Raw genomic sequence first — 27495 nt, forward strand, 5'->3', positions numbered from 1 at the left:
TTCGGTTACCTTGATGGTTTCTACTTTCATCTATTTTGCTGCAAACGCCACAAGGACGTTTTTGTGACTGAGTAATATTCCATGGTTTGTGTATGATATAGTTTTAACCTGTTCATCTTGGATAGTGGTGATGGGTATGTAGCATGTGTGCTACAGCAAGCTGTTTATCAGTTAAAGCTTTGAAAGGTTGTGCATCTCTGATGCAGGTATCTGGGCTGTTCTACAGCTCAGTTATTGTGAATTGTACCACTGTAAACATGAGTATTTATGTATCACTATACTATGAGCATTTTGAAAATTTATTCTTTTGAGATAGTCCAAGTGATAACAGTGGGTTAGGTAATATTTTTATGTTTACTCTCTTGAGGAATTACATACAGATTTCCACATAAGCTCCGCTTTATATTTTCACCAACATTGTAGAGGAATCATTTTTTACCATATCTTTGCCAGCATTTAGTGTTTCTTTATTTTATTTATCTATTTATTTATTTATTTTGGAACCACGGTTTCTTACCCTTGCCATGCAGCCACTTAAGCTACTGAGCTAAATCCCTGGCCCTGTTTCTTTTTCTGAATTCTTTATTCCTTTTTTGAACCAACAAGTACAAGAAAAGAATAAAATGATGACAAAGAATTTCTAAACAAAATAATAGATTAACAATGGTTAATATATTGCATACTGTTCTCTTCAAAATAGTTGTGCAGATTACAAAATGTAGTAATGAAAAAATGATCAAACAATTGAGCAATGAAAACAGAAACTCTTTTTGAGATTAGTAGTAGGGTTATCTATTTTGTGTATATATATATATATATATGTATATGTATGTATATATATGTATATAATACATTCTCTATCTTTTATATCTCTCCCTCCCTCCCTATCCATCCATCTATCTATCTAGCAAGCTAGCTATATATCTGCCTATCTATCTAAAATCTTTCTTTTTTTTTTTTTTTTTTTTCTCCTTTTCCCTATCCCGTTGTTCTTTGCTTTTGAGCAATTTTTCAAAAACTAGGATTGGAGGTCCCATTCAAACCAACTATTCGCCTTCTGGATATTTTTCCAGATTTCAAAACATTATTGCATAGTGATATATGTGCACCCATGTTTATAGCAGCACAATTAACAACAGTTCAATCTTGGAAACAAATGCTCCTCAACTGTGGAATGGCCAAAAACATGTTGTGTTTTTATATAATAGAGTATTACTCAGCTATAAAGGGTATACACTTCAGGTTTTTATCCGTGAATGGATCCAACTGGAGACCATTCTCATGAGTGAAATAAATCAGACTCGCAAGTGTAAATATCATATTGTCTCTCTCATGTAAAAAAGCTGAAAGATGATAGCTATACTCATTGTGATGAAGCACAAAGAATTTTTAATTTGTATTCCTGTGATGGCTACTAATGTTGAACATCTTTCAATTACTTTTTGACCATTTGAACGTCTTTTGATAAATATCTATTTAACTTATTTGCTTACTTTCTTATTGAGGTCATTGTAATATGGGTTTTCTAAAAGTTTTTTACATATTAAAATATTAATGCTCTGTCACAAGAGTAGCTAGCAGAGATTTTCTCTCATTCAGTGTGTTGTTTCTTCACTGAGTTGCTTTCTTTGCCATGTAAAAGATTTTTAATTTGATGTAGTCTTGTTTATGGGTTTTATATATATGTATATATATATGTATATATATATATATATATTGTGTGTGTGTGTTGCTGTGGATGAAATGTTTTTTGATTCTTGATATTATTTCTTGTGTTTTCCAATTTCTGTTCATGAAATCTCTGCCTAAACTTACCGTTTCCAAGGTTTCCCCATGTTGTCTTTCAGAAATTTCAATGTTGTCATTTTATAGTTAAATCTTTGGTTCATTTTTATATTATTTGAGTATAGGGCAAGAGATAGGGATCTAATGTATGTGGATCTTAAGTTTTGCCAGCACCATTTGTTAGGTTTAATTTTGTCAAAAATCAGAAAGTTTAAGAGCTTAGATTTGATTTTGCATCTTATATTCTATGCCACTGGTCTGCATTTCTATTTTTTTGTTTGTTTTTTTTTTTTTTTTTTAACCATTATTGTGTAGATTTTTTTCTGACATATGGCTTTATAGCATAGCTTACCCTATGATGATGTCTCTAGGAGTCCTTTTTTTATTCAGGATTGCTTTGGCTTTTCTGGGTCTTTTCTAATTTCTAATAAAATTCCAAGTTACTTTTGCTAGTGCTGTGAAGAATGCTGTTGGTATTTTAATAAGGGTTGCCTTGGATCTTTTGATTGCTTTTGCATTATGGCCTCTTTAACAATATTAATTCTGCTAATTCAAAAACAAGGAATATCTTTCCATTTTTTATTGTCCTCTTCAATTTCTTTCATCAAAGTTCTGTGATTATCATTATGCAAGTCTTTTCATCTTCTTGATTAGGTTGACCCACAGGGTTTTTTAAAACTATTGTGAATGGAATTTTGTTCCTTTCTTTCTTGATGGGTTCATTATTGTTTTTTTAATTCCTATTTAATGGATCACATCATGTGCAAATAAGGATAATCCATCTTCCTCCTTTCCTGTTTATAACCCCTTTATTTCTTTCTCTTACCTGTGTACTTTGGCTAATATATTTAGAATAATATCGATTATTAGTGGTAATAGTGGATGCCCTTGTCTTGTTCCAGATGTAGCAAGAATTCTTTCATTTCTCCCATTTAGCATAATGCTGGCTTGAGCTTGTCTTATTTGGTTTATCATTTTTACATAAAGTGCTGCAATCCAACTTTTCAACGAGTTTTTTATTATAAAGCATTGTTGTATATTGTCAGAGGCATTTTCAGCATCTATGGAAATGTTCATGTGAATATGATCCCTGGTCTTCTGTAGTGTATTGCATTTATTGATCTACATATGTTGAGCCATTTTTATGTCCCTCGGTTAAAAACAACTTATTCATGATGTATGGTCTTTTCGATGTGACGTTGAATTCTGTTTGTGAAGATCTTACTGAGAAGTTTATATCTTTGTACATCAAGGATAATGGACTCTAGTTTTCCTTTTTTTGACTTCTTATTTGACTTCAGTGTCAGGGTAGTGCTGGCTTTATAGATAATGAATCTGGGAGGATAGCTTCCACTTTTATAACATGAAGAGGTATGAGGAAGATTGGTGTTCTTCTCTAAAGTACTGGTAGAATCCAGCCATGAGTCTGTCTGGTCTAGGCTTTTCTTAGTTGGAAAACCTATAGTCACCATTTCAATCTTATTGCTTGTTACTGATCTGCTTAGATTTTATATATTTTCTTGGTTCAATTTTACAAAGTCATATGTTTCTAGTATTATATATATTTCTTCCAGATTCTCCAATTTGTTGAAATACAAATTTTAAAAGTAATTTCTGGTGATATTCTGAAATTAAGTGTTGTGTGTAAAAGTTTTGACTTTTTCACTTTTAATTGTATTAATTTGGACTTTCTCTGTGCTTGGTTCAGTTTGACTATGGTTTGAGAATATTGCTTTCTTTCAAAGCAGCCACTCTTTGATATGTTAATCTTTAGTACTTTTTTTTAAGTTTCAGTTTAATTACATTCCACTCTGAACTTTAAAATTTGTTTCCTTCTACTATTTTTGGGTTTGGTTTGTTCTTGCTTTTTCAAGACCTTGGGATGTATTGTTAGGTTGTTTATTTGGGCTCACTCTGCTTTTCAAATGTTGGCACTCATAGTTGTAAAGTTTCTTCTTGGAATTTCTTTCATTGTGCTCCAGATTGTAATATGCAACATTTCCAGTATTATTTGAGCTTAGGATTTTTTTTTGTAAATTTATTCCCTGATTTCTTTAGTGGGCCATTGATCATTTATGAGGGTATTACTGAATCTCCATGTGTTTGTGTAGTTTCTGTGGTTCCATTTGCTCCTTATTTCTAGTTTCATTCCTTTATGATCTGATAGGGTGAATAAGATGATGTCAATTGTTTTGTATTTATTGAAACTTGCTTTAGGACCTATAATATAGTCTTATAGAAGAAGTTCCATAGTGTGCTGAAAAGAAAATATATCCTGCTGATTGATTAAATACTCTATAGAATTTGGTAAGGTCTATTTTATCTACGTTGTGGTTGAATTCTGATGTTTCTGTTGATTTTTGTCTAGTTGAATTTGTGATAATAAGGTGTGTGATTGTATTCAGGTCTATCTTTTTATGTCAAGTATTATTTATTTCATGAAATTGTGTGTGTGTGTGTGTGTGTGTGTGTGTGTGTGTGTGTGTGTGTGGTTATCTCTTCTTGATGAATTCTTCCCTTATTATATAGTGGCCCTTTGATCTCTTCTGACTACATTTTGTTTGAAGTTTAGCTTGCTAAATTTGAGTGCATCTACTTGTTATGATTTAGATCTAAAATGTCCCCATACGTCTCGTGTTTGGGGAGTCATTGGATCATGGAGATGCTGCACTCATCAGTGAATTAGTCATTGGTGATTTAGCTCTGTCTTGTTCTTCTCACTGCATCTTTGGAGCTCCTAGCTCCTTTTTCTCAGTCTGCAAAGATCCCCATGGTCAGAGCAGAGGTTGTCTCAGCCACCATAGACTGTTTCTCTCCACATACAGGTCTTCGCCACACTCTGAGTTTCTCTCTGTCACTGGCATCCCCTGTCCCCAGTGCCAGGGAAGCAGAAGACCAGACCAAGATTATGTGATCCATCCATCCACTTCTAGCCCTGACTCAATTCCCTGAGAATCTCTCTGGCCCGTGTTGCCCTCAGAAGAAAAGCCAAGTGAAATTCCTTCATGCTGCTCTGCTCCCAGCATCCACCACTTTAGTCTTGTGGGAGCTGGGCAAGTTTCAGTTTGGTTCATGGATCCCATGGAGTAGGTAAATGGAGTAATTATCTCCCGTTGTTATCTCCTACTCTGGACCACGTCCTAATGGGAGAATCACTTGACTGAGTTGGCACAGAGGGTAATGATGACTGGAGTAGGACGGCATCCACTCCTGTGGTCACATTCCCTAAAAGATTTGTGCATTTCATACAATAGCTCAGTGTTCAGTCCTATACTGGAATAGAGCCTAGTAACTAGGAAGCACTTTGCTGCTATTGTTTCAGGTTCTTCTCTGTGTTTCAGAGGGAAAAACAAGCCACTTGGCCTACACAACAGGCAATAGACTCTGGGGTCAGTGTCCAGCTGTAGATATCCCCTGGTTGATTTTGAAAATTTTTGTGTATATCACAGAATGTTTGTTTCCAGACATGAGCTGGAGGCAGAAGCTGTGAATAGGGAAGTATTTTTCTGTTATTATCACAGGCTCTTGCTTTGATTTGGCCAGCAGACATGTGTCTAGGAAGAACACCCAGCTGTCACCACCTGAATTGTTTCTTCTTGAGAAGATATTATACATTTCGCAGAATGGTGTTGTCTTCAGACTGCACTGAGAGCAGTGCTCTTATTGAGGGGCAGGTTCACTTCTTAGTCCACTTTCCCTATTCCTGTGTTTACCTGTCTACCATCATGTGTAAGTTGTGTTCTAGTGGTTGGTGTCTCTGCCAGCTCCTGTAGCAGGCACTGACTGACCTTCGTGCTGGTCCTGGAGCTGTCTGTAAATGCTGCTTCCTCTTTACTCGGATCCTGGGTGTCTTATTTTATCGTGATGATGAGAGTACAAATAAGTGCAGACTCTTTAGAGAATAATTTTTTAGGATGTCTGAAAATTAAAACTACATATGTTTCTAACCTGAAATCTATTTCACTATAGCACCATTAGAAAAACCATTATATATCTGCAAGTAAATATGAGGCTACTAATGAAACTTTTGATTATAATTGTAGCACAATTATAAATAAATAAGTTAAATAAATTAAAATGTGAGAATTATGAAATACTTATATCATTCAAAATGAATATAATAAACCTCAGGAAATTTACATGAAAATGTTTTAAGGTGTTTGTTGAATGAAAAATAAATGCCTACTGATATATATATATATATATATATACACACAAATATGTGCATATATATGACTTAAAATGAAATACTATTATAAAGGTATAGCAAATTTTTACATATATGAAAGAACGTGACACTTAAGAAGTACTATATTAGAAAGAGTGCACCCTACTAGTGTGAGGGACTGAGACATAGCATGTGATTCACATGTCCATTAGCTTTATGTGCAGTGTTCCTAGTTTTATAATAAATCACATTTACCAAAAGTTATTAGTAGCTCCAACCCTAAGAAAAATAGAAATTATTTTATGTATCTTTTCAACTGTAATAATGGGTTTTTTAAATCATTCTTTGAGAGTCTTCATTCTAAGTTATATATTCTTCTTTCTGTTATGTATGTTTGTATGCATGAAGTGGTATATGTGTGTCTATATTGATATTTAAGCATGTATGTATGTATGTATGTGTATTAACATATGTATATGTGCTGATCTGGACACTTGAACAATGTTCTACTTTTGAAAATGATAGCATCACTTTGATAATATAATCTAGTTGAATTGTTCAACAGAGGATTTAGTGATATCAGTTTTATTGTTAAAAGGAATATCTTTTTGCTTTAATTCTAATTCATACTTTTAGCCAAATTATGTACAACTGCAGTCTATCTTCCAGCTAAAATTATTATAATGAATTTTTTTATTTCTATATGTTAGCTAGAGGTAAAGTTGGTAAATAAATAACATTGTTCTCTATATATTATTATTTTTCCATTGGCTTTTTTCCACATGATATTGCATAAATTTCTAAACATATTAAGTTAGCAAAAGCTAGAATTATGTTTATATAAGCTATATTTTAAAATGTAGTCCACATGTGCAGTCTGTTTGCCTGCCAATATCTAAAACACAGATTTCAACTGTTTTCTTTGTATGATGCTATGACATTAGTCTGACATTAATTGAGTCTTAGAATTTTCTGTTGATTATAGAAAACCATTCAACCTGAAAATTAGATCAGTATGTTTTATATATAGATTTGTGGCCAGAGAACTAATAAACTTAGAGTTATCACTGCTATTTTAATTGAAATGAAATAATTTGATAATCTTTGAATCAAGTTCAAGTAAGTCCGGTTACTTCAGAAAGTAGGTGATAGCTTTTTGTGTATTGAAAAATGAATTTGACTTGAACATAACCCGTTCTAAAAATAGCCATGTTGCTTTCATATGATTTATATTTTCTTTGAAGCAACCTTGCAAATGTGTCACTGTTTTATTTCATTTTGTACCAAATGTATTGTGAGAAAGTGATCACAGACTTTCCTATTAGTATTTGATTTGTGGGTCTCAGATCACTCTACTAGTTAGGCAAACAGCACATACTTTTATTTCTATCTGAGAACCTCAAAAGAATAAAAGGCAATGACAGTAAAGCAACGTGCACTATCAGAAAGAGCAACAGAGGTTTTTTTTTTTTTTTTTTTTTTTTTTTTTTTTCACTTCTGTTGGACAATATATGGATAATATTTGTTACAGAAATAATGTGGCTCATTTTACATTGTACCTATTCTTCTGCAGAGCTCAGAGTGCTTTATGGGTATCTCATTAATCCTAAAGCCTTCCTACAAGCTAGAGACTAGGCAACTTTTTCTCTTATTTTATGGCCCAGGAAACTGCTGCTTAAGGAATGTCATTGTGCAGACATTTGCCAAGTTGTAAGAAAACAATTATAATATGCAATGGGTTAGCTGTAATGTGGGAACTGTGACCAAGCAATAAAAGTCAAAACTGTATTTGTTGAATTGTTTTTTATTAAGAAATGAGAGGAACTTTTTAGTTTATTTATGAAGAATCTACATTGATAAATGTCCAGTGCAGTTCAATACTAAATACAATTACTTAAAATAGTCTGACACTTTAACTCCAGGCAGTTTTCCTATCCCGTGTATTTCATGAACAAGACTTTTAGTCTTACATTTCAAGATTGAAGTCTTACTCTGTTTTTCACTGCCCCTAGTCTCTTCATTGTCTTGGCAGTTTTTCTTTTCTAGGCTTTTCCCACAGATCTTGCTATACGCAATATTCATACTTGAATATCTCCTTAAGGCTAACTTGCTAAAGGCTGAAGATCTCCAGACTGCAGCTATTTGGAGGTGTGGGGCCTAGTAAAAGTACCTGAAGTTACATGATACTCTACATAGAAGACCCCCAAAACTCTTTTGAAAGTCTCCTAGGCATAATAAATAAATTCAACAATGTAGCTGGATACAAAATCAATACTCAAAAATCAATAGCATTCCTATGCACTAACAACAAAATCACTAAGAGAGAAATAAGAGAAGCCACATCCTTCATACTAGCATCCAAAACCATGAAATACTTAGGAATTAATCTCATGAAAGACACAAAAGATCTATATAGGATAAATTATAATGCCCTGAAAAAAGAAATCAAAGAGGATCTCAGAAAATGGAAAGACATTCCTTGTTCATGGATAGTAAAAATATATATTGTGAAAATGGCCATTCTCCCAAAACTGTTATACAGATTCATTGCAATCCCAATAAAAATACCACCAACATACCTCATAGATCTAGAGAAATCACCCCTAAAATTCATCTGGAACCAGAAGAGACCTACAATAGCAAAGACAATTCTAAGCAAAAAAGCAAAGCAGGAGGCATCACAATCCCTGACTTGGAAGTTATACTACAAAGCAACTATAATAAAATCAACATGGTATTGGAATCAAAACAGATCTAAAGATCAATGGAATAGATTAGAAGATGCAACCACAACTACAAACACACTCAACAACCTTATCTTTGATCAAGGGGCCAAACATGTTCACTCGAAGAACAACAGTCTCTGTAATAAATGGTGCTGGATAAAATGGCTCTCCACATGCCAAAAAACTAAAACTAGACCCATGCTTATCAACATGTACTAAACTAAAATCTAAATGGATCAAAGATATGAATATTAAAACAGAAACACTAAATCTGTTGGAAGACAAATTGGGTAAAAACCTTGAAGACATAGGGGTAGGTGGAGAATTCATGAATAGGAATCAAACCGCATGGGAAATACTTCACAGAATCAATAATCACGTCTTATTAAAAAGTTTCTGCATGTCAAAAGAAATATCCAGCATAGTGAAAAGAAAACCCACAAACTGGGAAAAGGTCTTAGTGAACTGTCCCTCAGACAAAGGATTTCTTTCTAAAATATGTAAAGAATTTAAAAAAAATCAGATCCCCGAAATTCAAAGACCCAATCCAAAAATGGTCATCTGAGATGAATATACAGTTCTCAAATGAAGAAATACAAATGGCAAATAAGTACATGAAGATATGTTCATCATCATTTCTCATTATAGATATGCAAATTAAAGCAACATTGAGATTTCAGCTCACTCAGTGAGTGAAGAATGGCCAGGATCAAGAAAACTACCTACAACAAATGCTGGAGATGCTGTGGGGAAAAGGAGCGCTCCTGTACTGTTGGTGGGAATCTAGACTGGTGCAATCACTGGGGAGGTCAGTTTGGAGATTTCTCCAAAAGCTGGGATTGGAAGTCCTATTTGATCCGGCTATTCTACTTCTAGGCGTATTCCCAGAACTGAAAGCATCATATCACAGTGATGTATGTGGGCCCATGTTTATAGCAGCCCAATTTGTAATAGCCAGATCTTGGAAACAACTTAAATGTCCATCAACTGAGGAATGGATAAAAAAGTTGTGGTATTTTTATACAATGAGTACTACTCAGCTATAAAGAATAATCACATTGAGATATTTATAAATAAATGGATGCAACTTGAGACCATACTCATAAGTAAAATAAATCAAACTCACATTTATAAATACTGTATAGTCTCCCTATTGTAAGAAACGGTAAGAGTACATAAGATATTATGGTAATCATGATTCCCCGATCCATTGCTTTGGAGCCTTATAATGTTCCTTTTCATTAGTTGGAGTGGTTTTTTCCTGGTTTGTTTGATTTTATTTTCCGTGATGGTATGAACAACTATTTTGAAAAAACACAAGACATTATAATAGCCAGTGCTGATTTAATATCATTTTGTTTTGAAGTCCTACCATGCTTTTGTTCTTCTGTTTCCATTGGTTCTATCTTGTTGTAACTTATTGGATTTTATTATGTGTGATAGTATAAACAAATTTTCTATGGAAAATGAGATAATACAGTAGGCATGTTCATTTTCTGTTATTTGGTTCTGAATGCCCTGTAATACTTTCATTCTCTTTAATGGTTTTATACTACTTTGCTATGTTTGATACTATTATGAAGGTATATGCAACTATTTCAAGGAAAGAGATATTATGATAACTACTGACATATTGGGTTGTCTTGTGGTGAAATACTGTGTTGCTTACATTGTTCTGATCTGCTTTGTTTTGTCCTCTTTTATCTTAATCTCTTTAAAATAAAATAAATAATTAAATAAAGTACCTGAAGTTATCAGGAGCACTTCCTTGAAGGGGATAGTCCTTGTCTCTGCCTCTTCGGCTTCCTGGTCCCAAAGGGAGCAGATTTTCTCTGCTGCACCTGAAGGGCTGCTTTGAGCTCCAAGATAGTAGGCCTGATCAATCAGGGACCTCATCCTCCAAAATTGTGAGCCAAAATAAAGCTTTTCTCCTTTTAGGGCACTTATCTCCATGATTTTTATAATAACTAAAAGCAGCTCAATAAAGATCTTTACCTTTCTTGCTTTAAAAGGCATCCTACTTCATACAGACATTTATTCCTCATTGGAAAAATGCCACTGGGAACTGGCTCCATAACCTTAATTTTGGAGTGCAAGTAATAGCTATTTCTTACCACTCAGATAACTTTGTGCATCTATTTTGAAACTTTAGAGCTATTTCTATAAAATGGAGATAATAATTAGTGTAGCTTAAACAGTTATATCGTTATATAAAATATAGAAATAGAGTGAGATAATATACACCTAGTATCAGCCTCTCTGCCTGATTCAAATGGGGTCTATGTTTTGTTAGCTTTATTAAATTTTCTACACCAGGTCTATTCTGTTGTGCATATGACTTTCGGACTAAATTTTCTTTTATGGGACTAGTACTACACTCAAAATCCTGTAAAAGTCCTCCAGAATCTATTTAATATACCCCACATTTCTTAATTGTCCTTAAAACCCTCTGTAATAAACTATATTATTCTAGCATTAATTTGTAGTATATATAGTAATCTCTATTTGAGGATGGCCACTTGAATTTTCACCCCCTTATTGCCCTACAGCAGCCCATTTAATTCTGCTTTTTTATAATTCCTGTTATATTATCTTATAAAATTTAATGAAAAGCAATGCAATTTTTGGTCATCATCCTGTACTTAAATATTTGGATTCAATCCTAGGACATACCATGTGTCAACTAGCATTATAAATATACTATGGTTATGTCATTCAAATGGGCAAATTCCAAAGACATCTTCATTATTTACATATTAATCAAAGCTTAATAATTCATGGGACACAGATGTGATGGTTATTCATTTGCATTTTTTGTTTGTTTGTTTCATAGCTCTGTTTTTGCTCTGGAAAAAATTTTTCTTCTCTTTCCACATTCATTTATTACTTTCTCTAAAAAAATTGACATTGTTGACTAATAGTGACAAAAAAAAAATTTTACATATAATGCTAAATATAATGTTACTGAATTGTTATGGAGATTAAATAAAGGAACTAAAAAGAAAATTTAAATCAATGTGAATAATCAAGAATTTTGTTCAAAATGCATTATTGTGTAAAAGCTTTTAATAGATAGCGTTGCATAGTATTGTTTGATGTCCTACATGTAGGAACCAACAAAGACTCTTCCCATTCTTGTCCTTTAAGAACACCTTAGTTTAATAACAGGACCATTAGTATTATACTAGAAGAAGAACCATGTCTTTTTCTGTGCCAGTATAGCTTTTATTGTGGCTTCAAAGAAGACTTTCAATATACTGAAAGATATTTCCTTAGTAAAAAGAAAATAGGCAAAGCGTTACTTTAGACCCTTCTCTCATTTGTCTCTCTCTTTCTCTCCCTCCCTCCCCCAACCCTCCACTACTCTTTTAATATGAGTTGGGTTCTACTTCACAAAATATGTTGAGGAAATACAGATCTAAAACAAGTTTGTTAAATTACACTCACAAAATTATACAACTTCTTCATAAGAAAATTTTAGTGCATGAAAATTCAGAGGAAGAATTAGCAATAGAATATTTACCACTGGAATGACTGGAGTTCTGTGTACAAGCATTTGCTGTTAACTGTTTTGTGACCTATTAATTGAAAGGATTTCCTTGCAATGTATGGGGTTTGTTTGTTTGTTTTGGTCCTGCAGATCAAACGCATCACCTCATTTTCGACAAGCACTTACACTGCTGAGCTATGGCCCCGTATGTTTAAGAGTATATTTTTCTCCCCCAGGTTTCTCTCCTCAATAAAACCATCACTATAACAATAATCACAGTTTTGCATGTGACTAAACATGATTTTAATGAGACTTATAGGAAATATTATAAATTAAGAAAACAAAACCTGTCCAAAGATTTCATATATCCTGTATCTCCTATTCTAAACAAGAGTAGTAGTTGAGCTAGAACACTCCTTACTACTTAGATGAGACCATGGAGATTCTAAAAATCATCTTCTTACATTAAGATGAGAAAGATTTTTGTTTAATTCATGTCATTGTATATATATATATATATATATATATATATATATATATATATGCTGTGTTAATGATTTCAAAAGAAGTGAAAAAGTTCTCAGGGATAAGTTATCAGTGAGGCAGAGGAAAGGCCAGGTAAGTGTCTGGACGCCAGGATAGTTTCTCTTTTTTGTGTCAGCATTCCCATGTCAAAAACCAGAAATAGACAAAAAATAAGATCAGAGAATTATTTCATTTCTAGTATTCATTTATCGTGAAAATATCTATAGAAGAGGAGCAAGATAACTTTGACATTTCTTTTTAACATCACTAATATCGGCTTGTTCGTTTGACTATTTGGTATTTTTTCATAAAAGTTCCATATAAAATCTTTTAAATCTCTGCTCTTTGAGTTCTATGATTTTTTGGTGTTCTGGTAAGTGCGCAGTGTTTATACTTTTAGTTGGTTGCTCTTTAACAGTCTTAAATTATAATAGCTGAAAGTCAAGAAAAAAATTCAAATCAGTTAGCTATTGTAATATTTATTCATTGCTGCAATAAAGTGTCACAAATGTAATTTTGATGTTTGAATGACCAAATTCATCTCTGAGAAAAGGACAAAAACAAAATGCTCTCAGCCCATTTTAAACTTGTTATTTCAGTTTAGCTTATAAACAGACTTCTTATGCATTCTGAAAAAAGCTGAAAGAACTGTTGGTTTGAGCTTTAGAGATACAGTCAAAAGTTCTGTCATCTTTAATTTTCAGTAAGGGAATGCAAATACTGTTTCCGTCCCTTTTGTCCTAGTTTTTAAATATTTTTATTGCTGTGAAAATTATGTAAATTTTTCTCTGAAAAAATATATACTGATTTAGGCAAGTGCTTATCTGCTATGCATATGAATCACCTGGGGATCTTATTAGACTATAGATTCTGATTCAGGCCTCTGAGAGGACCTGCAATTCTGCCTCTCTGATGAGTGACCTGTCATGTGACTGTTGCTTAACCAGGGGCTGCACACTGAATGTACCCCTCTACTCACTCTACTTGAGTTGTAGGGATGTCAGGGTTATATACACATACACAAACACACACACACGTACACACAAACACAAGTACTAGCACTCATTTTGTTCTTCACAACCATAAGCAGATATGGTTGAAGTAGGCATCAGAAGTTTGAAAAATGTAAAGCAAAAATTATTAAATATCTACAGTTAGAAAGCATTTTACTCTTTTTACTTAGTTTCTTCTAAATGTTTCCCACAGTGATAGATTGTCTATTTCTGAGCTGATATAGTATATCTATTCTCAACAAATCAGTGTACTTAAGGCCCTCCCTGGTCCACCTGGTAGTTCAGGAATAGTAGTAGTGGAATGATGATATTTTTATAGTGAAATTATTTGTTACATTTCAAACAGTATGTTAATGGAAAAATCAGACTTAGGAGTCTCTATGTTCAAATTCCTCATTATACTACATGTATGGCGTTGTAACAGGGATTGAATTATTGGTTGGATGGGTCTGTTTTAATCATTAGATTATAACAACTGCAGAGAATGAAGATCTAGGCTATCTACTAAAATAAAAGTTGACATCAATCATTATTGACAAAATAGTATATATTACATGCTCTAATAATCTTTTATAATTCTTCCATATGCTTTAAAATAAAACTGAATAAAAATGGTATACATATTAGTTATATTTGGTGTCTGTTAGTAATATAAGAAAATTAAATTCTTCCCTCAGCTCTTTTTCAACAGATGGTTTTAACTGTACTCTCTATCATTCAATCTTAGTGTCCTTTAAGATCCTACTTTTAGTATCTGTATCAGGTCAGAACTGTTTATCAAATCTCCATTAAGGTAAATGTGTAAAATTAATGAACCACTTACTTCAGATATTTCAAAACTAATGCAAGTCTATTAGTCTGCTGAACCAAACAGTCAACGATATGATCAATTATGGTTTAGGATTTACTCATATTTAACTTTTAAATACATTGTTTTATATGCTAACCAAGGTTTTCTGAAGAAAAATTCAATGCAATTATTGATTTTTTATTGATTGATAAATATATCTTGAAGATAATCTGGTTTACATAAACATGTTTACAAAAGGTGATTGTAGAACAAGGTTACCCAGTGAGGTAATGGGAATAAATTAGCTGTGGAAGTCATTTGACAATCAGTTGAGGGTGGGTAGCAGTAAGCTGAGAAGGAGTCACCAGGCTGTATGTTATGCAGAGAATCTTAAAGTCTTCTTCAGTGTTTCCCCGATCCATTTTAGAGGCATTCAGAAGATTAGTAAGATGGAAGCATTTGAAGTACTTTTCAAACAACTGTGGATTCCTTTCTTTTTACCAATTACTCATCTCCTGCTTTGTTCCTGAGAATGTTTTAGGCACCTTTGTCATATAATATGGATAACATGATCCTGTTCTTCTCAAAATTAGAGTGTTTTGCCAGAGGAAGAGAGATGTAAGGAAACCAAGTGCTTTCACACAGTGATCGTGCTACTTGGAAATGGCAAAGAGTGCCAGAAAGGTGCAGAAGCATCACGCAGTCCTGTGGGAATCTCAGAGAGCTTCATGTAGAAGGTGGCTTTAGACTTTGGCTTTGAAGAAGGTGTATAATTTAGACACGTAAAATGCATGTGATGAGTGAGAATTACAAGTGGCATGAAGGACTTAAGTAAAAAGAGGGGAGATGTAAACTACAGAGCACGGAGGGACCTACTAAGTTTTAGCCTGAATGTGTGAATGACAGTAAATTTTATTTGGAATGTAAAGTTTGAATTGGGGAGCAATGAAATCATGCAGTACCTTAAGCCATTTCACTTGGTATTAGAAATATGTCAGTAGCCACATGCATGAACACTTCTCAAGATGTTTTGCTTTGTATTGAAAATGTATGTGTGTACTTCACATCCTTAAAAAGCAACAGACGGCTTGGAAATACTGTTTAGTTGGCCCATGCGCAGTACACGTGCCAAGGCGATACCCGTCACGGAGGACCAGAGAGAGATGGTTACTATGCTGTGCGTTGTCTTTCTTAGACACGTTGGTCATTGGCCGATGTGATGAGTCACATTGGCCCCAGGCATGGCCTGGAGCAGGTGATCCAGGGATGTCACTTGGGACTGAGAATAGCTTCCGTGAGGTCTGCAAAACCCTCTCCGTTTGTCACAGCAGGCTATATGACTATGAGCCTCTTTTATGTGGATTATGTGGAGCCTGGCTCATGAACAAGTGACCTGTGGATTCTTGCAAAGCTCCTTCTCTCAGAGGCCCCACATTTGATTTAACGCTCTGCTATTGCCGTATTGAAATTCTTCATACTTTTTGAACAAGCAATCTCATGCGGTCATTTTGCTGCAGGCCCTGAAAATTATACAGCCAGTCATAGTAGGGTGACATGAAAATGGTTGGGGAGCGGCGAACTACACTGTGGTCAAAACACAGTGTCTTGGATCCATAGGAGGGGTTACTAAATTATGAGACCAGCACTGTGCTCGCGTAAAAGAACTGACGCTAAGCTTAAATCTTTGTTATTGTTTTCCTCAAAACCATGATTTCCACAGCTGTCACAGGCCTAGGCTAAATATCATTTTAGCCTTGTGGTTTTCTAGATAATAAATTAAGGAAACCCTGTTGAAACTTTTTTTTTTTTTTTTTTTCATTTATACTGTGCCTCCTGGAGCCTGGCTACCAGTATCATTGGACTCTGCACCCCTTGCAGTTCTATCATATTCAATTCTGAGAAAATCTTGTCTTTTTCTTTTTTTTTTGTCTTTTTCCTTTTTATCTGTACTGGGGATCGAACTCACAACTGCCTGCTTGTAAGGCAGGTGCTTATGCCGCTGAGCTAAATCCCCAGCCCCTATTCTGAGAAAATCTTTAGCAATTATTTTCCCTAATAAAAGTTCTGAAAAATGTAACACTGTGATTGAAGCATTAATGGCTGCATGATAGACATTCATTGCGTACTTCTTTTTCAAAATCAATAAAAATAATTCAGCTAAATATTTCTTCATTGTTTTTTAAGACAATTCAGTGTATTTTCTCCATCCTCTTTACCCTGAGTCTTGCTATAGTATTGTAATTGCTTCCTCTGATTATTTTTGTGTAGTGTTTATTTTTTCAAAGATATAGAATAACATAGATTTTTGGTTAACATTTCTATGAAGCTTAATTTATAGGAGTGTCAGTACCTACTTTTTCATCCTTCCTCTTCCCTTTCATTATCTCCCTAAAGCAAATATTTGCTTGCTTTTTTTTAACATCTTTATTTATCACTTAGTTTTATACTTAACCTCCCCATCCTCTCTCAATAACATGCCTAGATGTATTCATTATTTTTCTGTTTTATCCATTATACTGACTCACCACGCTGATGGATATAGACTTACCTTTGACAAATCTCCACATATATCACTCTTGTCTTTTTCCTATTTCTCTTTTCTCCAAAAAGAATCAACTGTATATATGACAGATAATTGTACTACCAATCTCTGTTAGTTCATCAAAAAGAACAATTTGTGCTTTCATTGCTTGATCATTTTTATGTCTATATCTTAAAATATAAATAACTACTTTGAAGATAATAATATGCAATATATTATCCATTGTTAATCTCCTATTATGTTGTTTTGAAATTCTGTATCATATTTTTTTCTCTTTCATTTTAAAATAAAATAATAATATAAGCACTACTAAAAAGTAGTACTTATAATGAATAGTTAAGTATTATTTTCATTGGTTATTACATTTCTTTCTTCACAAACTGAGGCCCCCTAAAATTTCATTGGTTTGTTGTTGTTTTGTTTTATTTGTACTGGGAATCAGATTTGGGACCTCATGCTTGTCAGGCAGTCGCTGTTCCACTGAGCTATATTCCCAGGTGAATATATATAAAGTTTTCAAATCTTTCCCTTGACTTTATTGTTAATAGTCTTTTGTTATCCTAGCAGACACGTACATCCTTGTTAATTCCTGTTAATTTTTTTCTCCTGGTAATTGTCCTCTCAGTTTCTCGACTCTTCCTCTTGTCCTCACTGGGCTATGACACCGGTGTAATCATTGGCTGACATAAGGCAAAATTAAACAGATTTCAAATGTTGTATATGGGTGAGATTTATTTAACAGCAAGCTTCAACATAGGTCAACTTAGGTAAATTGTTTTATTGTAACAGCTCGTGATGTTCAGTATTTTTATAGTTTCTGTTGACTTGAATGACGAATGAATCTTCAGTTGCTTCATCCGAAGAGAATTAACTGGATGCCAAGCATATAAAATATCTGAAGATTCAGCAATCATAACACCATTCTGCTTTAAGCATAACATATACGATTGTATCTGATGTTTTGCTAATCAGCATCACACTGTTCTTTCCTTGTGTGAAGACGTTCACACTGACCAGATTTGCAGTTAGGGTTCATCACAGCCTCCTGTATCCAGCCCTGCCTTTACCCACTGGCCCTATAGAAGCAGCTGCCATTGCCAATTTCTAAGCCTTTCTGGTTCTGTGATATAAACTATCTTGCTTCTTTGCTTCCTAGCTGCAGGTCAGGTTTTGGCCACTTCATTTCTGTTTTGTTAGCTGACACTGATTCGTCTACTTTCCAAGTTCTGAAATCATATTACTGTCTATTGTCTTGGACTCTGTGGATTTATGATATTTCATTCCTTTGGTCCATTATAGTATTAACCGGGCAGCTAAGTAAATGACATTTTAAGCAAGCTCATATACTTGTATTTAGGCAACATTTTTAGGAAGCACCTCAAATCATTTTAATAGGTAGCCAAACTATGACTAAAGAGTATATAAATAAATGAATAAGTATAAATTTATGTCATCATCTAAATACTTATTACAAAGAACTTCTCTTTGTTGAACTTCTCTTTGTTTTTAATATAGAGTTACTAAGGATCTTCTTCCTTTCTCTTTTGAATACAGATGGAAGCTTTAGACAAAGTCGACCAAACCTCACTTCTCTGTTAGTACAGCCCATTTCTTCATCTCTTGCTGCAAAACTTATCTCTTCACCTATAGCTGGAACCAAAAATGGTATCTGCACTCCTCTGGAACTTCCATACAATGGTAAGGTGTTTAATGTTCTTCTGTGTACTGTAGTTTTTGTAAGAGCTGTGATAATTTAAAGAAAAGCTCTTAAATTGACAAAAATAAGATTATTTTTCTAGAAGCATTGACCTTTGGTGAGGGGAAAAATATAGGAACATTTTTGCAAAGTAGTTTTGGTGAAGACTGAAAGTTGAACAAACTAAGAGTTTTAAAATAGAGAGAGAGAGAGAGAGAGAGAGAGAGAGAGAGAGAGAGAGAGAAAGCATTTTAAACTGCTACAAAGAAAAGCAGCTTTAAAAATAAAGCATTTTGTACATACCCAAAAATCTGCTTAACATAGCTTCCCAGTTTCAGATAGATAGCTTAACATAGCTTCCCAGTTTCAACAGTATTATTGCCTGCCAAGATTCAGTGGACAGCAGGCAGCTATCTGGGGTATGAAGTCTTTCAGTATAATGCATTAAAGCCTGATTCTTGCAAGTGACTAAAGAAAAAAATCCTCTATACGCATCATAGCCCAGGAGATACTTTTTCTACAGCGATGCAGTTTGTCAGATCTTGTTGGACCACGCTGGATAAGCGAAAGCAGTTAAGCTACCTGTGGTGGGATAAAAGCCATCCGCTGCATCTTATTCCTGCCTCGAGCCTCAGCATTAGAGTTCTAAAGCAGAGACCCTCTTAAATATTGTTAAATTTTTCTGTGGTTACTATGAACTACCACTTAAGGGCTTTGTCTTTTGTGACCAGATCTGGGATATCCAGCAGCAGCATTTGATCTCTTTTGTTATTCTGTTGACAATACAAACATTGAAAAAAATGTTTTGAATAAGCTTTCAAAAGGTCTGGATATTTTCAGGATGGCTGAAAAAAAAATTTATTTTTCAACAGAGGAAACTCTCCTCAACCCCTTACAAATTGAGCAAAGCAGATGATATAAAAATGATAATATTCCTATGTCCTCCATGCAAAAATGAAGTAGCCTTTGTAAGACTTTTTCATTTTGCTTTGTTTTTTTCTGTCATTTGTTTTGACTCACAGGAATTAATCATGGGCTCTATTTTCTAAATATATGAGCAACATCAAGATAATTCTTTAGTTCTAAACAAAGTGCTGAACTTGTATAGGGTCATTTTGTTTCTATTTAATTAGTGAAATTAATACATTGTAGAACCCGAATTCATTCAAGCCACCATGCTGACCTCAGGACATTTCCCATGTCAAGACCACAACCCTCATCTATCACCTTTCCACTACTGTCTATGTTTACACTGAAAAAAAGAATAGCTAAACTTCTATCATCTCAGCTGCTTTGAGAAGTGACGTATAGTCTATGTCCCAATACTTTCATACACTGTAAAATGTCAAGTGAGTTAGAAATTCGTTTCCATGTCAAGTAAACATAGTGGTTTCTTTCTCAATGTGCAAATAATGCCTTAGCAAACCAGAATGACAGTATACAGCTCTATAACCTAAAAAAATAACACATATGAAGCACATAAAGGAAACTGAAATATATACTGAAACCTGTTTACAGCTCCATTTTTAAAGAAACAATAGGATAAGACTGCCTTCTAAGGAATTATGCCATTGCAAGTTTTCCTCATGGATATAGTAGTTACTACTGATTTTTTAAAAAATATTCAGACAGAGGCTGGGCATAGTGACACATATATGTAATCCCAACACTTTGGAGGCTGAGGCAGGAGAATCACTGAGAGTATGAGGCCAGTCTGGACTACAACGTAAATTGAGGCCAGCTTGGACTGCATAGGGAAACTCCATCTCATAAAGGAAAAATAAAAATGAAAAAAAAAATAAGAAAGACACAAACAAACAAAAGAGAATGAAAAATAAAGAAATTCACATGGATATATTAAATCACTAAAAAGACATTTCATAGGCTAATGAAATCTTCATTTGTTAAAACACCCAGTATTACATTGAGATTTCCTAGACACAATAGCGTGTTCAAAATGACCTTTTACCCCAGTGTTTTAGACCATATGCTCATGATTTATCCAAGATATTTAACTTTTATGTTTTCTGCTAAATACCTATATAGTGCATTCATTATTCATAATATTATATATTATGATAAAAATCAGAATACTACTAAATGAGGAGTTCTTTTTTCAAGCAATAAGAGCAATGGATTTATGGATTAAAAGTATTACAAAATATTATATAAATAAAAGTATTAAAAATATAATTATATCTTATTGTTGAATTTTATAGGTATATTCTTGATTTTAAGGTAGCAAAATCTTTACTAATCAAGTTTGGATGAAAGTATTTTAAAAATACATGTACAAATCAACTATTTGTGTTACCACTTATCTATTTTTATATAATGTCATAATTTTCTAAAATCAAGAACAACAATGTAGTAGAATTTTTCAACTATATGTGATTTCTCAATATCTGATTTCCTGCTCTCATTTTTGCCACATTTTCAAATAACATGAGAAGATTTGGCTGAACTCTAGGAATAGATCCTGATTGGTCCAAGCCCATTAGTGTATCATATTAACCTTATTATAACAATTGATGGATAGTCAAAATATGGCCAAACAGTACTCACTCTCACTTCTTAACTTTGAGCAGTGTTTAGTTACTTATTACTCATTGCTGAAACAAAATACCTGAAGCCCAAATTGGGAAAGGAAAGGTTTATTTCTTACAGTTTTTGGAGGTTTCATTACACACTTAGTTGGCTCCAAGGCAGGCTGGCATGGCTGGGCCCTAGTTCATGGCGGCTGCAAATAGCAAGCAGGAACCAGCAAAGAGCAAGACACACCTTCTTCCTGCCGTTACATCACATCCTGGCTCCACCTCTATGGGGGTGGACACTGACACCATCAATCCCAGCACTAGACAATGAACCATCACAAATGCACAATGCAAACTCATGGGGCCTTAGGGCCACAGACATAAACCATGACAAGCAGTGAGTCTTATTTTAACACTAGAAAAAAGAAGCATGTAACTGCATATGGGTAGTCATGTTGGGACCATGAGAATATATTCTACTTGAAAACAGAGCTGGATCCAACTCAGAATGAAAGATAGAGGGAGAGGGAGAGGGAAAGGAAGAGGGAGAGGAAAAGGGAGCCAGAGAAGGAGAGGGAGAGAGAGAGGGAAGCTGAGTGATTGACAGATTTGGGAGCTAAAAAAATCTCATCTGGAAGCAAATCCATTGAACTTTTTATATATATGAATACTATAGATATGGATACACACACACACACACACACACACACACACACACACATATATATATATATATATATACTTTCATAGATGTGAATATCTTCTTTTTATTTTATCGAATTTATATTTGTTTTCATTAGTTATCAACAAGAAGCTAGCTAACTGATGAGACCATAAAATTTTAACTAAACAAAGGAACTAGTCTGCATTCATGAAACAGGTTTAAAGAAGTGACATAGAGAAAAAGACATTTGTGTAGAGATCTCTGACAGAACTAAGAAGATTCTATGAAGAATGAAAAATAGAGAAATTTCTTTGGTTTAATAAATGCAAACTATTTTGATTGATTAGAACACACTGACTTCATTTCATTTCCTCCAAGTCTCCCTCTGTGATCACACCTATTGATCTAGTACATTGTCAGTCTTCGTTCTTAAGGTTGAGTTAGAACCTGAAAATGTTAATTATCATAATCAATCTGCTTTATAGTTAAAAATCCATGAGCATAGTGAAAAATGTGATGAAAAATTATAAGATAGATTTTTGTAATTTAGGAAAAAATATAAATGAGTCATGTTTAAAAAAAAGTATTTTGATAAATTTGAATTATCTACTATTCTAAGTTTTTAAAGAAAAAGCTTTTTCTATGTTGCATGAAACAGCAATGGTTACAAATTTTTACAAGAATTTAAAGCATATTTCTTAAAATGAATAGAAATATATATGTAATCTCCTTATGCACAATTTGATATATTCTTTACTGAAAATGAGTTATTTTAAAACAATATAGTATCTGACTGATAAAGTAATTTATTAGTTTTATCTATCCTATTTCAACTCTTTGTAATTTGCTAGTAACTATTACAAATTCATTACTAATATTTCTTGAATAGAAATGTATTGAGTGTATCACTATTATAAATTGTTACACACAAATTTAATTATTGACAAATAGTTCATTTTAAATTTTCAAAAAATTATTTAATAAAAAAGTTAGCAACCTGAAATCTGGCATTTTTTTAAAAGTATAAAACAAGTCAGTCTTCAGAGTAGCTCCAAAATTGCTACCTGTGAGAAAAACCAAAATGACACTATGCTATTTTAGTTAAAAAAAATCTCTTGAGTTTAATCTATTTCTATCTATCTATCTATCTACTCACCTACTTTTGTGTCTCTGGATATGTATTTATGTATCTATCTATCTTTATCTTGTTTTTTTTTTTTCTTTTTTGTACGGGGATCAAACTCATGACCTTGTGCTTACCAGGCAAGTGCTGGAGCCACTGAGCTAAATCCCCAGCCCTTCTGTCTTTATCTCAATAGGCAGCTTAGTAGTATGTATTTGGTATGATGTGCTTTAATTTCCAGTATAAGTGAATTACTTTTTTAGCTATGTCCAGAGTGTTACAATTTGTATCTCGATATCCCCCTTAAGCCTTGTGTAGTCAGAGAGTTTTAGTGCCTGAATCTAGATTTTGTGATTGATTTGTAGTGTAGTCCTGAGATTAAAGGTGCTGGGAACAGGATGGGCAATTGCTGATCAGTCCACTGACTGGACTGGAACCTCCCTGATTCCATGAGTCTGGATAAAATAAAAGAGATGGAAAGAGGCACGTTTCTCATTTCTTGCTCTTGTTACTTTTGTTGTATTTCAGTGCCATGAAGCTGCCCCTCTGTTTTGCCACCCTGCTTTAAGCTAACCAACTGTGGTCTGAAACTCCTACAAACCGTAAAATAAATAAACCCCCTTTCACTTTGAGTGTCACGTATTTTGTCTCAGCAATAAAAGGAAAGTAACTAAGATACAAAACAAAACAAAAAAGGCCTAAAAAGAAATATTCAAACTTGTTTTATAATGGAGTTGGTATGCTAGCCAGCTTTTTGTAATAACAAAATGCCTGAGATACACAACTTGTAATCATGAAAGAGCTTTATTTCATCTCAGAGTTTGGAAGTTTCAGTCAACAGTATCTTGTCCCTGTCTTATCTGGCTCTGTTGTGTTCAGGCAGAATTTGACAGAAATTATGTGAGAGAGCATGCTCTTTACCTCATGGAAATCAGGAAACGAAGAAGATATGCAGAGTATCAATGTCCCCTTCAGGCCATGTCTGCATACTGTAACCTAAATTCCTTCCACTCAACTCTACCTCCTAAAGTTCCACCAACCCCAACATTACCACAGGTTGGCAAGCAAGACTTAATTATATGGGTACTTGGGGGAACACTTAACCAAACCAAACCATAGGCTTTAATAACTTTCAGCTTTCAACAAGGAAGAAAATATCAAAAGAAAATAATACTAATTTTTATTTGTGCAGATATTTTCTATATAACACACAAATGGCTATGGTAGCCCTTTCTTATTTGAAAAAATTCAGTGTGTAGATCACTTTAGGAAAAGCTAATATCTGTGGTGAAAATGTGAGCTAGATGTTTGGATTCACTGAGCCCTACAGTGATGACGCTCAATATCATAGTTCTTTCAGTGACCACTTGCATGGTCCAACTAGGAGTCTGAGATAAAAGTTCATGCAGAGTGATCCGTAGAGGTAAAGATCAGCATTCAGGAGCCTCCAGTCTGAAGTCCTCAGACAAAAAGACAAAAGCAAAGCAAAGTTTCAGAATTTGTTTGAAGGACTATCCATCTAGGATATTAAATAGAATGAGTGGACACAAAGGAGAATCCGTCCTCTGTTTCCTGGGGAGTGCAAGTTGGGCTCATTGAGGGTGACAGAGATGTTATTCATCCAGAACTTCTCATGTTCCAGCTCTCTATTTCAATGATTTTGATGACTTAGTTTAGATTTACCTACAGGTTTTATTGCTACACCAAAAGCAACTTGAGATAAACACTTTTAACTGAAATCAGTTTAACAAGCATTTTCAATTTTTTAATATTTATGAATAATTTTTATAGCTTATCTCAATTTTTCCAGTACTTATCACTCCTTATAATTTAATAGTTTATATGTATGATATGTTCATTAAGACATGGCCTATTCTTCTGCTGATCTATTCTTCAAAATGGAAAGATATTGTCATTTATTAACCTAGAAATTGCCAGACAATACTACTGCCTTTCTGGTTCTATTACTGGCTTTATATATCCAAAATGTCTCCTGTTATTCCATTCAGAATTATTCAGATGTTTGTTGCATCTTGTAAAGGCCCAGTTTCTTCCAAATTCTTAAGTCTCATTATGAGTGTGTTCTTCTGTAAAATGCCATTTGGGATTACTTTCAAGTTGGATTTAACTTCTCTTGACCTTGATAGTCCTTCATCACTTTTATATTACTTGGAACTGTGAAGAAAAATATCCATAACTAAGCAAAGCATAAGTTAGATTTTTATTAGAATAATTTGTTACTAATTTGTTTCTATATTTCAGTTATTTGAATTCTTCTTCATCATTCAGGATGTGGCCAACGTTTCATGACTATTAGAACAGACTGTGATCTGTTTAGCTGTCAGATGTAATGTTCTCTGTACAACTATTTGGACTAAATTTCCTTATTTAATTGTTCAAATAGTCCAAATCTAATTATTCTTGAAATAAACCTCTAAAATACAGCTTTTTCCATTTTTTTCTAGTTATGTCTAATTTTGTTTTATATAATTACAGGTCATTATTTAAGTGTATGTAAATTCAAATATATCATATTTTCTTGGTTAGCTGAACCACTTATTAAAGGAAGGGATATTCTTTATATCTAGTAGAGCATGCCTTAGATTTGCTGTACCCTGATATTGCTTAGCTAACATTTTGATTGTTAACTTTACACTGAATCATTTTTCCTTTCAAAATTTTTGTTTCTCTTTATTTTATACATTTCTGATTAACAGTAAATAATGCATAATCTGATCATACTTTTTAATTGTAGCATTTGCTCCATTAAATTTAATGTGCATATTCTGTACTTATAGTTTTCATCTTAATTTGAGTTTCATCCTTGCACTACATATGTGTCCCTTTGGTTTTTTTCTTTAGATAGAGATTTTTGTCATATTTTTCTGTACTATTTTAGGAAATAGAAATTTCTTTGTGTACTTTTTCTTCCTTAGAAAACCCTGTACTTTCTCTGCTTTATGCCAGGTACCTATCTATAGTCTTTGGAATAGAGTGGGTGAGAGAAAACCTTCAGAATTTCTACTTTATAAAATTATCTTCTTCTCTGCAAAGTGTGCACACCCAGGACTGAGTGTTGCTTCACGAGAGACCAGCAAGATGAAAGGGTTCACCAATTCAGCTAACTTCCTCAGGTTGAAAGCCGCTTCAGTTCTATTTATCTGGGCTCCCATCAGTCCAGAGCTTAAATGTTAATGTAGTTATTGTTTAATTTTTTGCTTTTTCATAGATACTGTTAATAATACTGGTTTTATGCTTTTCATCATTGTAAATCATTTTCAGTGGGCACCTTACTCTGATACCTTAACCTGCAATATTAACAACGAAGGAAATCTCCCCTCCATTCATTCATTTCCTGGCAACAAATGTGGGTAAATCTGTGATAATACATATAGTGAGTCATACAGAAATCAGACTCCCATAAGGAAAATCACTGACATAACAAACACATGCAATTCAAGTGCATTTAGTCAACAGTCTGTGCCAAATGTGTAGACAGATAAAGGGAAACAGAAAAGAGATTTTATCAGCACTACTACCTTTAAACCAGGGATAGTTATTTCTCTGTAATCCAGAAGTGGCAAGAGAAGAGAATAGTTACGATAGACAGAAGACTGAGCTGTAAGAGTGGAACTAAGACTTTCACTCAAGCAATGCAGGTGCTGCCAGTAAGCATCAGGGAGGATGTTGGAGCATAAATCCTCCAATTGTTCACTGCTCAACTGCTAATCACTTGTTGATCCCTCCCATTGGATAAATTCGAGCTGAAACCAAAGGTTTAGTGATCCAAGTAAGTAACTGCGCTGGGTACAGAGTTAAAAAATAGATCTGAATGGACAAACAAAAAACATGCATCATAAGATAGTGTTGCAGGTGATTAATCTGCTGACTTAGGTGATTTTACAGTGTTAAAACAATGTGGTAAATCAATAACTGAATTTTCACATTTGCAAAGGCACAGCATAAATTATTTTTCTGTGATTAATACTCTTCAAAGTTTCTTCCCATTTAGGAAACCGTAGTATTATGCACACAAATCCACATGTGTACCTGCACATGGGAATGTGAGTGTGAGTATATGAGTTATTATAGACTAAGAAGATAATTACATTATCTTAAAAGTATATAAATCACAATGGCATAAAATCCATAAGCAGTTTTTACTCAGATTTTTTTAATGAAATGGTTGGGTTTAGGAAATATACCAATAAATTATGGATCCCTAGTCATTGAAAGTTCAAGTCTAGTGAAGACTTCTAGATACACTCACAGAAGTTCCTTTTATAGTTAGGAAACTAAGAGACTCAAGTACACAGAACAGGGAAAATAATTAAAATTAGATGTCATAAGATAAATTCCAAAGTACGGGGTTGTTATTGTTATTATTCCAAAGAATAATATTGTCTTAGCAGTGGGTTGTTCAAATGATTAAATGCAAC

At 33.7% G+C, this 27495-nt stretch overlaps 1 protein-coding gene across 11 annotated transcripts in view; it reads left to right on the plus strand.

Annotated features, from left to right (window-relative positions):
- Positions 1-27495, plus strand: part of Naaladl2 (N-acetylated alpha-linked acidic dipeptidase like 2) — a 1233816-nt gene that overhangs the window by 914766 nt on the left and 291555 nt on the right. For all 11 annotated transcript variants that reach the window (XM_063229030.1, XM_063229028.1, XM_063229032.1 and 8 more), the window contains one exon: positions 18594-18737. In XM_063229030.1, the coding sequence (XP_063085100.1) occupies positions 18594-18737 (144 nt within the window). The remainder of the gene's footprint in view (positions 1-18593; positions 18738-27495) is intronic.

Source organism: Cavia porcellus, unplaced genomic scaffold, assembly GCF_034190915.1.
Source record: "Cavia porcellus strain 051 isolate PalLab524CR breed Dunkin Hartley unplaced genomic scaffold, mCavPor4.1 scaffold_17, whole genome shotgun sequence".
Lineage (NCBI taxonomy): Eukaryota > Metazoa > Chordata > Mammalia > Rodentia > Caviidae > Cavia > Cavia porcellus.